Raw genomic sequence first — 16,184 nt, forward strand, 5'->3', positions numbered from 1 at the left:
GAGTTCGAGGCCAGCCTGGTCTATAAGAGCTAGTTCCAGGACAGACTCCAAAACCACAGAGAAACCCTGTCTCCAAAAACCAAAATCAAAACAAACAAAAGAGAGAATTAACCTATTGTAGGGTGGTGTTAGGACATGCCTTTAATTCCAGCACTAAGGCAGAGGCAGGTGGATCTCTGTGAGGCCAGCCTGGTCTATAGAGTTCCAGGACAGCTAAGGCTATACAGAGAAACTGTCTTGAGTACCCCTCCCTAAAAGAATTAACGTAGCTTAAACTGGGCAATGGTGGTGTACACCTGAGTTTAAGGATAGCCAGGGCTACATGGACAAATCCTGGTGTTGGGGAAAACAACAACCACAAAACAAACAAAAACTTCCCCAAAAGAATTAATCTAGCTTTAACAAGGAGATAATATAAAAATGTCTTTTCTGGAACTCCAAAGGCAACATGGCATGAAGACAACGTTCATTTCTATAGCCAGTAGCCATTTTATAATACAATTAGGTAGGTTTATTTTAAGGAGATCATATATAAGGACATTACTAATCATTAGATGATGGCTTTTTTTTTTTTTTTGATTTTCGAGACAGGGTTTCTCCGTAGCTTTTGGTTCCTGTCCTGGAACTAGCTTTTCTAGACCAGGCTGGCCTCGAACTCAGAGATCCGCCTGCCTCTGCCTTCTGAATGCTGGGATTAAAGGCATGTTCCACCACAGCCCGGCAGGTGATGACTATTCTAAGAAACAAAAGAGCAGCTATGATATTTGCAAACCATACCAACCAGATAACCCTAAGGATGCAGCAGAGGCTCGCATACCTTGGCAGTAACCAAGTCTCTAATGAGACTGAAGAAGCACTCAACAAGAGGGAAAAATTCCTGGTACTAGAAACCTAACTAAATACCTCTGACTAGCAAAATTATGTATTCTGGATGAGAAAGCACAACCAGCACTTTACTAATCCACCATAACCCTAACTACACTGAAAGTAGTATTTGTTCTTATATTGACAGGTAAGCCTAGTTCTCACCCCACATCAAGGAAACTTTTCTTTGCAACAAATGGAGACCATTAAAGAAAACTAAAACCAATCAAAATGCAGAGTTGTGCCGGCTGGTGGTGGCATATGCCTTTAATCCCAGCATTCAGGAGGCAGAGACAGGCCTCTGAGTTCGAGGTCAGCCTGGCCAACAAAGCAAGGTCCAGGAAAGCCAGAGCGGTTACACAGAGAAACCCTGTCTCAGGGAAGAAGGGAGGAAAAAAAAAAAGAATTGTAAAGCCCAATCCCAACAGATGCACATACAAAACAACTCCTGCATTTAAAGTCAGGGAACATTGCAGAAGATAGGGAGGAAAGGATCAGGGAATTTGCTAGTAATGTCAAAAGTTACACCTTTAGTCTCACTAGCATGGCTGCCTAAACATGAGCTTAACAAAAACAACAGTCATGCTAAAGTGAACAAGGAAAGCCCAGGAGCCTCACCCCTACACAAAGAACTACAGACAGCTAAAATCACTTGAGCACTGAGAAATAGTCTTCCCCAAGGAAGAGACAACAATTGATCATCCAAAACAGTCAGTCTGGAAAACATATACATATAGTAACACTATACAAACTAAGTGGGTAGTTATTTATTTATCCAGGAATGTGTGTGAGTGTACAAAACACACAAAATAACAAAGAGACCAAATTTAAAAGCAACCAAGGAGAAGCATAAGGGAATGTTTAGAGGGAATGGGGAAATGATATTAATTATAGTCTCAAAACAAAGAGAAAAAGAAAACAAGGGAGAGATAGAAAGAACAATATCGGAAACCAAGAATTTCGTCACTCCCGGTCTGTGAGCTAAAAGTTCCTAACATGTAGAATGAGTGCCCTATTGACTTTATGCCAGAAAAGGGTATCAGATTCCACTACAGATGGTTAAGCCAAAATGTGGTTGCTGGGAATTGAACTCAGTGCTCTTAACCACTGAGCCATCTCTCCAGGCCCTTACAACAGGATTCTAAATATCCAAATCTAATGTCAGTAATCACTTTTCCAGTCAAACTCCCAAAGAAGATTGTACACTGTCCCCATCCTTGTCAAATCTTGATTATGGGAAGAGGATAAAAGTAAATTTGCTAGGGCTGGAGAGATGGCTCAGAGGTTAAAAGCATTCATTGCCTGCTCTTCCAAAGGTCCTGAGTTCAATTCCCAGCAACCACATGGTGGCTCACAACCATCTGCAATGGGGTCTGGTGCCCTCTTCTGGCCTACAGGCATACACAGACAGAATATTGTATACATAATAAGTAAATATTTAAAAAAAGAGAAAAAGTAAATTTGCTATTGTTTATATTACCAAACATGATTCCAGACAAACTCCCTTTAACACTGAAAAATCAAACTATGAATTTCAATTCTTAGACTATCATCCATTTGTCTTATTATAGATAAAAACAGGGTTGGTTGTTGCGGGAGGTTCTCCCTCCAACCTATAGCTGCTGAGATACCAACCCATTGGGGCGTGGTCTCTCTCCCTTTAAAAAAGGGGCCACTTCCCTCTTCTCGCTCCCTTCACTTCCTGCTCCACCGGCGACTAGACTCACTTCCTGGTTGCGTAGAGGTTATTACAGTTGGTTTTCTCAGAAACATTTATATTTGGAAGGCATCAGGAAGGGCTATAATGGGTTGGGGGGTCATATCTAAGGCTATATATTATATATTAATATATCATGAGCTCTGAGTAAAAAACTTGGCCAGTGTGGTGGTGTAACACCTTTAATCTCAGCACTCAGATGGCAGAGGCAGGCAGATCAAGGCAGCCTATTTCAGGACAGTCAGGGCTACATGGAGAAACTGTCTCAAACTCTTAGCTTCTTCTAATTCACACCATACTAGAATAAACAAGTAGTGTAGTTCCTTCCACCTTCCCTGGAATAGAGTCTTCCATTGTAGCCCAGAATAGCCTTGAGCTTTAAAGCCTCAGCCTTATATAGGTGAAACACAATGCCTTAGCAGTATTGATATGGCAACTATTGCCCTTTGATTACAATCAGTCAAGTCAATACAAAATACAAAGCCTGTTCATTTGGTAGGCCATGATTCCAAATATTCTCATTAAAACAAATATCATGATTTTTGATTAGTATTAACATTTCAAATAGTCAACCATTCTTACCTTGCTTCTGCAAATTCCATATAGATTCCATTTCTGTAAGAAAAAGAAAAAATTATTTTACATACCACCTTTAATGAGTGCAATATTTAGCTCTACTTTTATCACTTACAATAATTTTTTTTAAATATTTATTTATTTATTATGTATACAATATTCTGTCTGTGTGTACGTCTGCAGGCCAGAAGAGGGCACCAGACCTCATTACAGATGGTTGTGAGCCACCATGTGGTTGCCGGGAATTGAACTCAGGACCTTTGGAAGAGCAGGCAATGCTCTTAACCACTGAGCCATCTCTCCAGCCCCTTTAGGTTTTTTCGAGACAGGGTTTCTCTGTGGTTTTGGAGCCTGTTCTGGAACTAGCTCTGTAGACCAGGCTGGTCTCGAACTCACAGAGATCCGCCTGCCTCTGCCTCCCGAGTGCTGGGATTAAAGGTGTGCGCCACCACCGCCCGGCCACTTACAATAATGTTATGCTTCTAACACATCTGAAAAATATGAAGTGATTATTGCTGGGATAAAGGTAGGGCTGACAAACAATAGTATAGCTCTATGCAGCACAAGGTACTGAAATTTTCAAATTTTTAAGATTATGTAAAATCAATTTGGGGGCTGGCAAGATGGCTTCCTGCTCAGCCTAATGACTTAAGTTCAATCCTTGGTAGAAGGATGCTGGTTTATCTTTGACTGCCACACTGGTGAGACACATGTGTGCATGTGCATACACAGACAGACAGACATGTGCAATAGTCTGTTTACAAATATCAAAGATAGCAAAAATCTGCATTTCTAAATGTTATTTCTCACCTCACTGTCACTATCCAAGTACGTATTTACCGGGCAGCCAATACTTAGTGGAGTATTCAAGTCTCCTGAACAGAACCTTTATCATATTTTATTATATATACTTGATTAAACATCTAGGAAAAGTAGTTCAAACCACACCCAAATCGATAGGCCAGAATGCTAACCCACATCTCATTTGTTGGCACAATCACCATTTGCTCTAATTTCTATCAAACTTGCTTTATGTTTACTGTTTGACATCTTACAAGGGCATGTCTAACAAGACAGAGTAACCATTTTTGCAGTGCTTTTAAATGAACACCTAAATGAGTAAGAATAGCTTATGGTACAAAACCCTAAGAATTAGTCCCTGAAGACAGAGAGGTCACCAAACTATTCGTAAAAAGGAATGAACTAACACAAAAGCAAGATAGTACACTTTTCTCATGCCCATACAAAAAGGTTATTATTTTGCACCATCAGACTAGATCTTCTAACTAGTTAAATTCATTATGTATTAAGCAGTCTGTTAATGGATTCATAATACAAAAATATCCCTCCACATTTAGAAGAAATTAAATATATAGATCTAATATCATAAGTTTACTGCAAATAGAGGCTGAGAATTTTAGACTACATTCTCCCCACAAGATCAAAGAAACAATCAAAGCTGTTTATCTTGATTTTTGGGAGGGATACAAGAGGACAGGGTCTCTCTGTGTAGCCCTGGTTGTCGTGAAATTTACTATGCAAACCAGGCAGGCCCTGAACCTCAAGAATCATGGAATAAAAAAGATGTTCATCACCACATCCAGTTATTAGCGAGAAATCTAAAAGATAAATTACAAGTGTTTGAATTTAGCTGTATGTTTATAGCCTTCAAGTCCCAAGCAGATACCTATCTGGTATAGCAAGATACTATATATCCAAGCATGGTTTAGGCAACAGAATAACAATTTGAGGCCAGCCTAAGTACACAACAAGACCTGTCTTCAACACCTCTCCACCACCAAAGAGGACCTGAGTCACCTTTATTGATACCAAATATGACAAAAATTTCCTTCTCCTTGGCGTACTACCAAGGGCAGAGATTTTTCAAGACAGGGTTTCTCTGTAGCTTTGGTTCCTGTCCTGGAACTAGCTCTTGTAGACCAGGCTGGCCTCGAACTCACAGAGATCCGCCTGCCTCTGCCTCCAGCCGTGCGCCACCACCGCCTGGCTATGGGCAGAGAATTATAATAATCTGATCACAGCAGTCCAGTAAAGGAACTGTTACCTACTGATGGAGATCATTATTATTTACTACCCCAATATTATTTCATATATCAGAAATGACTTCTTTTAGAATTGTTATCTTTGGTCTCTGAATCTTGACTTATTTTAATACATCCAAAGATAAGCTTGAGCCGGGCGGTGGTGGCACACGCCTTTAATCCCAGCACTTGGGAAGCAAAGGCAGGTGGATTTCTGTGAGTTCGAGGCCAGCCTGGTCTACAAGAGCTAGTTCCAGGACAGGAACCAAAAGCTATGGAGAAACCCTGTCTCGGAAAAAAAAAAAAAAAAAAGATAAGCTTGTCTTGGTTGATCTGAGGGAAAAAAATAAGAATTCAGCTCAACTGTATTTTTTAGAGCCTTGTATATACTAATTTGAAGCTACAATCAACCAAAATAAACATAATTGCCTAGTGTAGTGATGCTTCATTTGTATTTTAATAAACAAAGCTTGCCTAATGATCAGAAAGTAAAACAGCCACACAATCAGTCTTTACAAACAAAGTAGTGATGGCACACACCTTTAATCCCAGTAGCCATACTAGTTTGTTATAGAAATCAGGCTGTAGTGGTGCACACCTTGAATCCCAGCTCTAGAGAGGAATATAAAATGGGAGGAGACAACTCTCACATTCTCATTCTGAGATTCCTGGAGGCAGGCTCTTCATTTCCTCTGAGTTAGAGGTAAAAGCCAGTGGCTGGCTTGTTCTTTGTCTGTGCTACAGTCTTACTTAGGTCACCTACACATACACAATAGAGTATTTTAATTTTTTTCTATAAATATACTTCAGCAAAGGCTACATAGTATGATCGTCTATCCCAAAAAAAGAAACTCCAATTTCAACAAATTCTAAGTGACCATTCAAACCAATACTACCATGAAGTTATTTTCACTGGGCTAAACAGACAAGTCGTTGGGGGTTCTTACGCTATTGATAATTTTATCTTTTCTCCCATTTCTGTACTATACAGAAAAGAAATCTCAAATTACAGAAAATCCAATTAAAGGATAAAGTACCTATTTTTAAAATAATCTGTCAAATTTGGAGGCTTATATTAATAAGATTCCTATAAATTTGTCAAAGGCATTCATGAAACATCCCAAATAGAAATTAACAAAGAACACACAAACTATATAAAGTTGACCTTTGAGCAATGAGGTCAGAAGTGTAGGATCCTATTCCTAAGGTTTCTCAGTGAGTAGATAAGTCTACTCCCTTTGGTGCTAGAGACTGAAACAATGCCTTGGTTTTCTACCACTGAGCTAAACCCATACATAAGACATACATAATTCTGACTCCCAACAGATGGCCACTAAATTTTTACATTATTGCACCACTACAGTTCATTTCTACAGTCTGTAATATTGTGTCCCTGAATTTCTGCTTAAGTTAATGATGTCTGTGTCCACTTTGAAATAACCCCAGAACTTATGTGGGAAAGGCAGGAGTTCTTAACTACTGAGTCATCCCTTTAGTGTTATCCTGTGACTTTGAACATGTAACCATCATTGTTAGAGAAGTGGCTTTTCCTGAATGAGACACTCCCCATTCTCATTCATTTATGTAGGGAGTCTTGGTTCTTTCCTGCTAATGGTAAATGTACTATTTATTTAGAAGTCAAAATCTGAGTGGGCCTTTATGTGTTTAGTACTATTAGGTGGAAGACATTCTTAATCCATTTTCTCTGGGTATTTAAGACATGCAGTTTAGACTCTAACTTGACATCACGAAGGATGACATTGAACCCCTATATCCATCTCCTAAGTACTGGGATTAGAGGCATTTACCATCAACCGTGGCACTAATCATATTATATAACTATAGTGAACGTTAATAATAATAATATTTCCTCAGAAATATCTGGCCACCTGATGCCTCTTTCCCACTACTCTTGTCCTTTTTTTTTTTTCTGTACTAGGGAGTAAACCTAGGTCTTTTTTGTTTATTAGGCAAGCTATAAGACAAGTCCTGGGCTGGAGAGATGGCTCAGAGGTTAAGAGGTCCTGAGTTCAACTCCCAGCAACCATATGGTGGCTCACAACCATCCAAGATGAGATCTAATGCCCTCTTCCAGCCTGCAGGCATATATAACACTGTATACATAATAAATAAATATTTTTAAAAAAAAAGACAAGTCCTCTTTACTTTTGTTTGCCAACGCATTTTTGTTACCTAGGTAGGCCTTGTGTTTGTAAACATAAATAGTTAGAATTATAGGCCTATACTACCAGGCCGTTTTTTGGTCTGTCTTTGTTTGGCAGTATCACCTCTTACCATATATCCTGAACTTGCCTTGAAGTGGCCATTCTACCTCCACATCCAGTTCCAAGGAATCTGATATCCTCTTCTAGCCTCCAAAGACCATTATGTACATAAACAATTTTTTTTTCTTGGATTTTCGAGACAGGGTTTCTCCTTAGCTTTTTGGTTCCTGTCCTGGAACTAGCTCTTGTAGACCAGGCTGGCCTCGAAACATAAACTCTTAAGTACACAGACACATAAATAATTAACTAAAAATAATAATTTAAAAAGATCACCAGGTGTGGTAACACACACCTTTAATCCCAGCACTCTTGAGGCAGAAGCAGGTGGATCTCAGAGTTTCAGCTGATCTACACATTCAAAGCAACATAGTGAGACCTTTTCCAAACAAAAATGAGAAAAAGTCCTCATCAAAATCCAGTTCAAATTCCATGAAATACAACTGTTATACTCTTTTCCCTACTGGAAATCCTTTTATCTCTACTGATTTTCCCTACTTTTTTTGTCTCCTCACATTTAAAATCTTGTGTTTTTCTCTCTCGCCTAAATGTTTTAAAGGAAGAATCTCATGTATCACACTGGCCTCAAACGCTATGTACAGGATGATCTGACTCTTTAGTCTCCTCTTCCAGATCCTAAATGCTTGGTTTGTATGTTTCTAGGCAAGTACATTACGAACTAAAATAGTGCCTCGGTGCCTAAGTATTTTTAAGGAAAAGATTCATCTTGCCAAAGTAATTTCTCACAAAAAAAAGTACTTTTAGTCAACGGTAGGTATTTCGCAAGGAAAAAAAATCCAAATTAGCACTATACTCCTTAAAAATACATGCTGTGGCAAAGAGGGTAGAAGAAAAAAAAAATCAAGCCAAAAAGATTATAGACCAACAGTTTCTTTTCTTTTCTTCTTTTTTTTTTCGGTTTTTCAGGACAGGGTTTCTCTGTATAACACTGCTGGCTGTCTTGGAACTCGCTTTGTAGAAAGACTCAAACATTCGCTTGACTCCATGAGTGCTGGGATTAAAGGTGTGCACCATCACAGCCAGGTTAAACTTGTATTTTCAAATGAACCACTAAATTAGAACTTCATCGCTTACATGCCTGCAAGACTGGGTGATACTGCTGGCATAACAAGTTCTCTGCCCTGATGCAGCACAAACTGGAGAACCAAACTGTTTATACTAATAACCTGCCACAAAATGACTTAACAGCCTCCAGTTGTCTGAAATATATTTTAATACTAGTAGTTTCTCCATAGGACATTAGCTTCAGGTGATTTAACAGATCACAACTAGAAGAGATGGCTCAGTAGTTAAAGATCACTGACTGTTCTTCCAGAGGACCTAGGCTCAAATCCCAGCACGCACATGGTAGTTTACAACTATGCATAACTCCAAGATCTGACACTTCCACACGGGTACATGAAGGCAAGCACAAATGCTCATACAATAAAAAACTTAAACAACAACAACAAAAAAAGATCAGACTGTTACTCTAAATTAGCTGTTAAGAGCCATTCATAGTGTTACTTTAAGATTGTGTGTGTGCACTGCAATTAGTGGACTTTTAAGAAAGTAAAGATACTTGCTGCCAAGCCTACAACACCTAAGCCTGGTCTCTGGGACCTACCCCCCACTAGGTTTTCCTTGCATAGTTTTAACTGACTGATTTTATCTGACATCTTTCAAGTTGTCTCAGTTATCCCAACTAAGTATAAATTATAATTCATCTATATTGCCACTTAGTATACGAGCTAAAATTGATCAATGAATTATTTTGTGGCACTGGGGTTTGAATACTGACCACACCTATGAGGCAACTGTTCCTTCAATGAGCCCTTCTATGTTAGTATGGAGACGCACCTTAGGTAGAGACTGGTGTATCTCTTTGAGTTCAAGGCCAACCTGGTCTACAAAGAGTTCCCAGACAGTCAGGGCTGTTATACAAAGAAACCCAGTCTTAAAATAAAAAACAAAAAGATTTTGTATATAGGTGTTTTGCCTACATGTGTATCTAGTACCCGAGGAAGCCAGAGACACTGGGTCCCCTGGGTCTCTCTCTTTTTGGTTTTTCAAGACAGGGTTTCTCTGTAGCTTTGGAGCTTGTCCAGGAACTACCTCTTGTAGACCAGGCTGACCTTGAACTCACAAAGACGCGCCTGCCTCTGCCTCCCTAGTGCTTAACACCACCCAGCTGTTAAGACAAACCTCTTAAGAGCAGATGGTACTCTAAAGCACTTAATAGCATGCCATGTTTTAAAGTCTGTTGTTCAGACTAGCTCCAAATTTTTTCTGTGGCTGAGATTGGTTTATCCTGACTCAGCCAAGCTGGGATCCCAGACCTGTGTCCAAAAGCCCAAGTATCTACTGTTATTACATTTGTGTTTATTTTATATGCATGTATACTCATGTGTGGGTATATGCAACCTCTATGATGAGGTCAGAAGACAACCCACAGGAGTTCGTCTTCTCAGTCTGCCATATGGGTCCCAGGTCTAGTAGAATTCAGGTCTTAAAGCTTCGGAGTGAATGTCTTTAATACACTGTGCTATCTTTCACTATATTGGCTTTTGGAGCGGAGTTTCTAACACAAGCTTAGACTGGCATACAACTCACTGTGTAGCTTTGAGCTCTGATCCGTCTTTGCTTCCAAAATACTGGTAAGGCCTAAGTTACTACAGTCATTTTTTAATGAATATTCTAAAATACCAGCATTCTGAATGTATGACATGCTTCAGTGTCAGTATGAGCCAGGCAAGGTCAAATCAGTTTTAAATCAGCTTTCAATCAAATACGCAATCCTCAGTTTACCTATAGGAAATACAATTAGAAAAGTCTTGAAACTGGGTGGTGCTGGTGCACTCCTTTATCTCAACACTTGGGAGAGGCAAACAGATCTTGTGAGCTTGAGGCCAGCCTGGTCTACAAGTTCTGGGACAGAGCTGTTACAGAGAAACCCTATCTCGAAAACCCAAAAACAAACAAATAAATAAATGAGGGGGTAGGGGAGATAAAGAATACAGAATAACTTTTAAAGACACAGCCAACTGGATCCAAAAGTTCAAAAGAATTAAAAAAAAACAGGCGTGGACTAGAGGAATAGGTCTTATATCAAAAAACAATATCCAGAATAGATTATAAAGCACAGGCAGTCCGTATTGTGGCGGTTCTGTTAGAATTTATCCATACTGGGTTTTAAGATCTAAATTGATGAGACTAAGTCTCTTCCTCAAGACCTCAAGAGGGCACCAGATCTTATTACAGGTTGTAAGCGACCAAGTGGTTGCTAGGAATTGAACTCAGGACCTTTGAAGAGTAGGCAGTGCTCTTAACTGCTGGGCAATCTATGCCTTTAATCCCAGCACTCCAGGCAACAACTGGTGTATCTCTTAAACTGGTGTTTAAGGCCAGTGTGGTCTACAAGGAAAGTTTTAGGGCAGCCAAAGTTACAGAGAGAAACCTTGTCTGGATAAACTGTGTCAAGTACTTAAAAATTTCTCCAAAGACGCAAGATACACAAATAAGTGCACGAAGAGCTGTCAGACAAGTATAAATTACATTCAAGATATCATCCACCCTTCATACCCAATAGGATTAAACAGAAAATATAAATTGGCCAAGGAAAATGTGGAACAACCCAAGTCTTTGGGCACTCGTTAGTATAATGTAAAACTGCTGTTGAAACCGGAATAGTATTTCTCAAAGAATCAAGAATTGGAACTGGGGTCTTGTTAAGATATTTCTACAGCTATGCTCAGTGTGGAAGCAACTCAGGTGTCTATCAAAAAACACGCAAGAGGGCTGGAGAGATGGCTCAGTGGTTAAGAGCATCGCCTGCTCTTAACCTTCCAAAGGTTCTGAGTTCAATTCCCAGCAACCACATGGTGGCTCACAACCATCTGTAATGAGGTCTGGTGCCCTCTTCTGGCCTGGAGACATACACACAAACAGAATATTGTATACATAATAAATATTAAAAAAAAAACACGCAAGAATGGAGAAATGTAACACACACGCCAAGCTTCAAATGAATGAAGGCTTTTCCTCCCTAACATGTTTATGGTCCTGATTGTCTCCATAACAGAGAACAAACAGAAAAAGATTGATTTGTTCTACCATGTTAAAACAAGGTGACTCCCCAATATTTAATGCTTAAGAGACATGAGTCGAATCAGGAATCGTGATACATGAAGAGGCAAGTGGATTTGTTGTTAGCCTATTGTACACTGCAAGATTTTGTCTCAAAAACAAAACTTCAGAAAAGGCATTAATTAGTACTTTATCATGACATAAAAAAAAAGGACTTACACTTCACTTGAAATAGTTGATACTGCTCTACAACAGTACACAAAGATAAAAATTTGTGGTGCTAGGAATGGAGGGCCTTACCGATGTATACAAGCAAGCACTCTAACACTTGAGTTCTACATACAACCAAGCCGTATTTTTCTCTTGGGATTTTGTATATCCCAAGGCAGCCTTGAACTCTAAACTCCTATCCCAAGTGCTGGGATTATAAGCAAACATCAAACTGGGTTTTCTTTTTTTGGTTTCGAGACATGTCTTTTTGTGCAGCCTTGTCTGTCCTGGATCTCTGTAAACTGGGCTGGCTCAGAACTCAGTTATCAGCCTGCCTATTCATCCAGCATGCTGGGATTGAAGGTGTGCATAACCACCACCCAGCCCAAAGTGGGTTTAAGGAGACAGGACCTGGAACATACTATGTAGACCAGGCTGGGAGAGTGCTAAAATTAAAGGAGTGATCTCCACCATCATGGCCTACGGTTATTTCTTAAGCAAAGTTCATGGCACAATATATACATGAGGAGCTAAGAGAAAAATGCCAAAACTAGACTTTAATTACCAATCCTTATGTGTTATCATTTTACAACTTTTGGGGGTTTTTTTTGTTCCTTTTTTCTTTTACCAAAGGTAGCAATGAAAGTCTAACTATGTTGCATCATACATGCTACTATTTCTACAGGATAGAACTCCAAACTTACAATTAATAAGTAAACATTTGTGCATTTTCTAAAGATTTCTTTTAATTGTGAGTGAGTACACATATAGCACATGTGTCTGGGTATTGAGAGGCCAGAAGAGGATGTCAGATCCCCTGACACTGTAATTACAAACTTACGAGCTGCCTGCCTAATGTGAGTGTTGGGAACTGAATAAAAGTCCTTTGAAAGTTATAGCTTTCTTATTTATTTACTTAGGTTTAAGACAGGGTTTCTCTGTAGCTTTGGGGCCTGTCCTGGAACTAGCTCTTGTAGACCAGGCTGGCCTTGAACTCAGAGATCTGAGTGCCTCTGCCTCCCAAGTGCTGGGATTAAAAGTGTGCAACACCTTCGTTTTTCGAGAGGGTCTCTGCGCCAACAATCCTGGCTGTCCTTAAACTCCCTCTATAGAAGGTTAGCCTTCAATCTTTATATTTTTAATTGCACTGAACATTTACATTAAAAATTAGTTGTATGTCTAACACTGCAAGTTATTAATGTTAAACGTAAAATATGTACCATTCCTATTAAAATGCCATCACATACCCTAATACTTCTAAGTTAAACTGGTGAATGGCCTACTTGAGATAAGAGGAATGCACAGAACTTCCAATTATAAGCCTAACTTACTTAGTAAGCTATTACTCAACACTAAAAGGACCAGAATACTAACACTATAAATAAAGGTAACTCTTGAGAGTCCAGTTAAGTTCAAGTGATTCTCCCTTTAAAGTTTAAAATAAAAAAAATAAATAAAAAATGAAAGACTAGGGCTGGAGAGATGGCTCAGAAGTTAAGAGCACTGATTGCTCCTCCGGAGGTCCTGAGTTCAATTCCCAGCAACCACATGGTGGCTCACAACCATCTGTAATGAGATCTGGTGCCCTCTTCTGGCCTGCAGGCATGGAGACTGAACACTGTGTACATAAGTAAATCTCTAAAAAAAAATAAATGAAAGACTAGAGAGATGACTCAGTGGTCAATACTTGCTGCTCTTCCAATAGAGTGTAGCTTGGTTATCAGCATCCATATGGGGATAGCTCACAACCATCTGCAACTCCATACTTTCTAAATAAATTCAGACAGAAAAGACACTTGGCCTATAAACCACTACTGAACCAACCAATATTTAGTAGGGTTTCAAAGAACTTGTCCTCCTGGGACCTAAATGAACTATTATTGGCTTAGTTCTCTTCTGTTTAGGGGGAAAACAATATTCGTTTGATCCAATTTTATTAATGCTCAACTGCAAAATTCAAGCTGATGCACTTCACTAAATTCAATTAAAACTGCAACAATATAAAATGGCATTTAGTTTACTTAAATCAGTTCTACACTTAAGAAAAAAAAAAGCCAGTGATGATTGTTCACAACTTTAATCCCAGCACTCAGTACTAGGATGATCAGAACACAGGTATCCAAACAGAGCCTGTCTTGAAAACACACAAAGCTGGGAGTAGTGGGGTACATGTCTTTAAAAAACTCAGCTGCACGCCTTTAATCCCAGCACTCAGGAGAGAATCCCTGACTGGAATAAAGTCAGCTGAAAGGATGGCACAGCACTCTCAGCCCTTGGCGTTCTCCAGCACTTGGGAGGCAGATACCTCTGTGCGACTAGCCTGGTTAACATAGAGAGAGATCATGTCTCAAAAACAAAAATTATGGAAGATACAGACCAAAAAAAGTCAAGAACTTTTTTGCTCAGCTAGTCTAGGCAATATAAAATCCCTGGCCCTAAGAAATAAACACACACAAAGCTACCAACTAAAGGCCAAGGGAACATCATCTCACTGCTTTTGAGGTTGCAGGAGAAAAATGTCTTGTAGGCTCACATAATTATCACAAACTATATAAGACACTGGTTTTCTATTATTGGCCCTAGAGAGCAGATGACACAGAAAATGACACCAAAACTACCCAACTATATTGGTGTAATTTTTACATATATAATTAAACACACCATAGAAAACTTAATAAGCACTGCTTTTTTGCTATATTTTCAGCTTCTAAACTTTCAAAAAGATCTGGAGAGCAAGTCAATCTTTACCTGTCAAGATTCCTACTTCCAAACTACAAATTGCGAGTCAATATCAAGCCCTCCCACTCCCATTCTCCATAGTTTTTTTTAGACAGGGACCACCTGTATAAAGATGGTACCATTCACAGCGTACAGGGCCCTTCTGCATTAATTAGCAGTCAAAAATGCCCCGTAGATGTGCCCACAGGTCAATTTTCTGGAGGCAATTCCTCAATTTATGGAATTTCTTGTTCCAGGTGTGTTTAGGTTTGTTTCAAGCTTAATACAAAATTAAACAACACACGTAGCGTCTCTGTGAAAGACTGGTCCAGCTCCTAGTATCACCGAGATTTTATTTATCATTCATTTATAAATTAAGTCATGTCATTCCTCTCCAAATTCCTTTTTTATTGATTTGATTGAGATAATACATGTTTCTATGCTCCCCTCCCTGCCTCACCCTTCCCCAATAAATTCCTTTTATATCACTCTCAATTACTATATTACAACCATTCATGGTAAGTCCTTTGCATAAATCACGAAGCAGTGTGATCTACTTGATCTATTAGCCTAAAGTGTGACATTATGCTCAACACTTTAGAATTTACTGCTTTTTATAGGAGTTTGATTCCCAACACCCACAATCTATAACTCTAGCCTTAAAGGAGATCTGATGACCTCTATTGGCCTCTGCAAGCACTGTGCTCACACCCACATTGACACCTTATCCCATGCAATACATATAATTAAAAATTTTAAAAAATAGCCAGGCAGTGGTGGCGCACGCCTTTAATCCCAGCTCTCAGGAGGCAGAGACAGGTAGATCTGAGTTCAAAACCAGCCTGGTTTTCTTAGAGTTCCAGGACAATGAAAGCTACTCAGAGAAACCTGGCTTGAAACATCCCTCCCCAAACAAAAAACAGAATAAAAATTTGTTTCATGTAGCCCTGGCTGTCCTGGCTAGCCTTGAATGCAAATAACTGCCCACCTCTGTCTTCTGAGAGCTAGGACTAAAGGCATTTAGGTAGGGATCTGTAGGAATAAGGGTAGGAGTGAAAGAATTATCACATTTCCTTGGTATAAGCCACTGCCTTAGAGAATAAAAAGCTGTGTATGATGTCTTTATTTTTTTGGAAGATGGATTTGTGTATTTGAATATTTAATCTGTTAGTATGTCCTTGCAACATACCAGTGCCTAGAGCCTAGGGCATTGGATCCTCCAGATCTGGAGTTACAGATAGTTGTGAGCCATCATGTGGATTCTGGAAATGAAACATTTGGAAGAGCAGCAAGTGTCCTTAACCACTGAGCCATATCGCCTGCCCAGTTTTTTGTTTTTTTGTTTAAATAGTTTTGTGTGTCTCATACCTATTCATGTTGGTATAAGAGCTTTTGGGTACCAAAAGAGGATGTCAGATTTGAAGGTGGCAGAATTACAGGCAGTTGTGAATTGTCTGGTGTGAGTTCTGGGAATTAAGCTTGAGTCCTCTGAAAGGGAGATGTTTACAACAGCTGAGTCATCACTACAGCCAGCCTATTATAAATTGAAAAAACTTAATACATGAAGTTTTATACCTGAAAGTTTCATATGTGAATACGAAATCATTTTTACCTCACCTCTCTTCCTTCTTAAACTTATCCTGTTTCCTTCCCAAATTGACTATCTCTCTTGGTTTTTTCAAGACATGG

General features: G+C 39.2%; 1 protein-coding gene across 1 annotated transcript in view; it reads right to left on the reverse strand.

The window, feature by feature from the left end:
- Window positions 1–16,184, reverse strand: part of Nufip2 (nuclear FMR1 interacting protein 2) — a 33,445-nt gene that overhangs the window by 8,613 nt on the left and 8,648 nt on the right. Inside the window, exon 3 of the mRNA XM_075991557.1 lies at window positions 3,164–3,196. Coding sequence (XP_075847672.1) covers window positions 3,164–3,196 — 33 coding nt within the window. The remainder of the gene's footprint in view (window positions 1–3,163; window positions 3,197–16,184) is intronic.

The sequence above is a fragment of the Microtus pennsylvanicus genome, chromosome 11, assembly GCF_037038515.1.
Source record: "Microtus pennsylvanicus isolate mMicPen1 chromosome 11, mMicPen1.hap1, whole genome shotgun sequence".
In the NCBI taxonomy this organism is placed as follows: Eukaryota; Metazoa; Chordata; class Mammalia; order Rodentia; family Cricetidae; genus Microtus; species Microtus pennsylvanicus.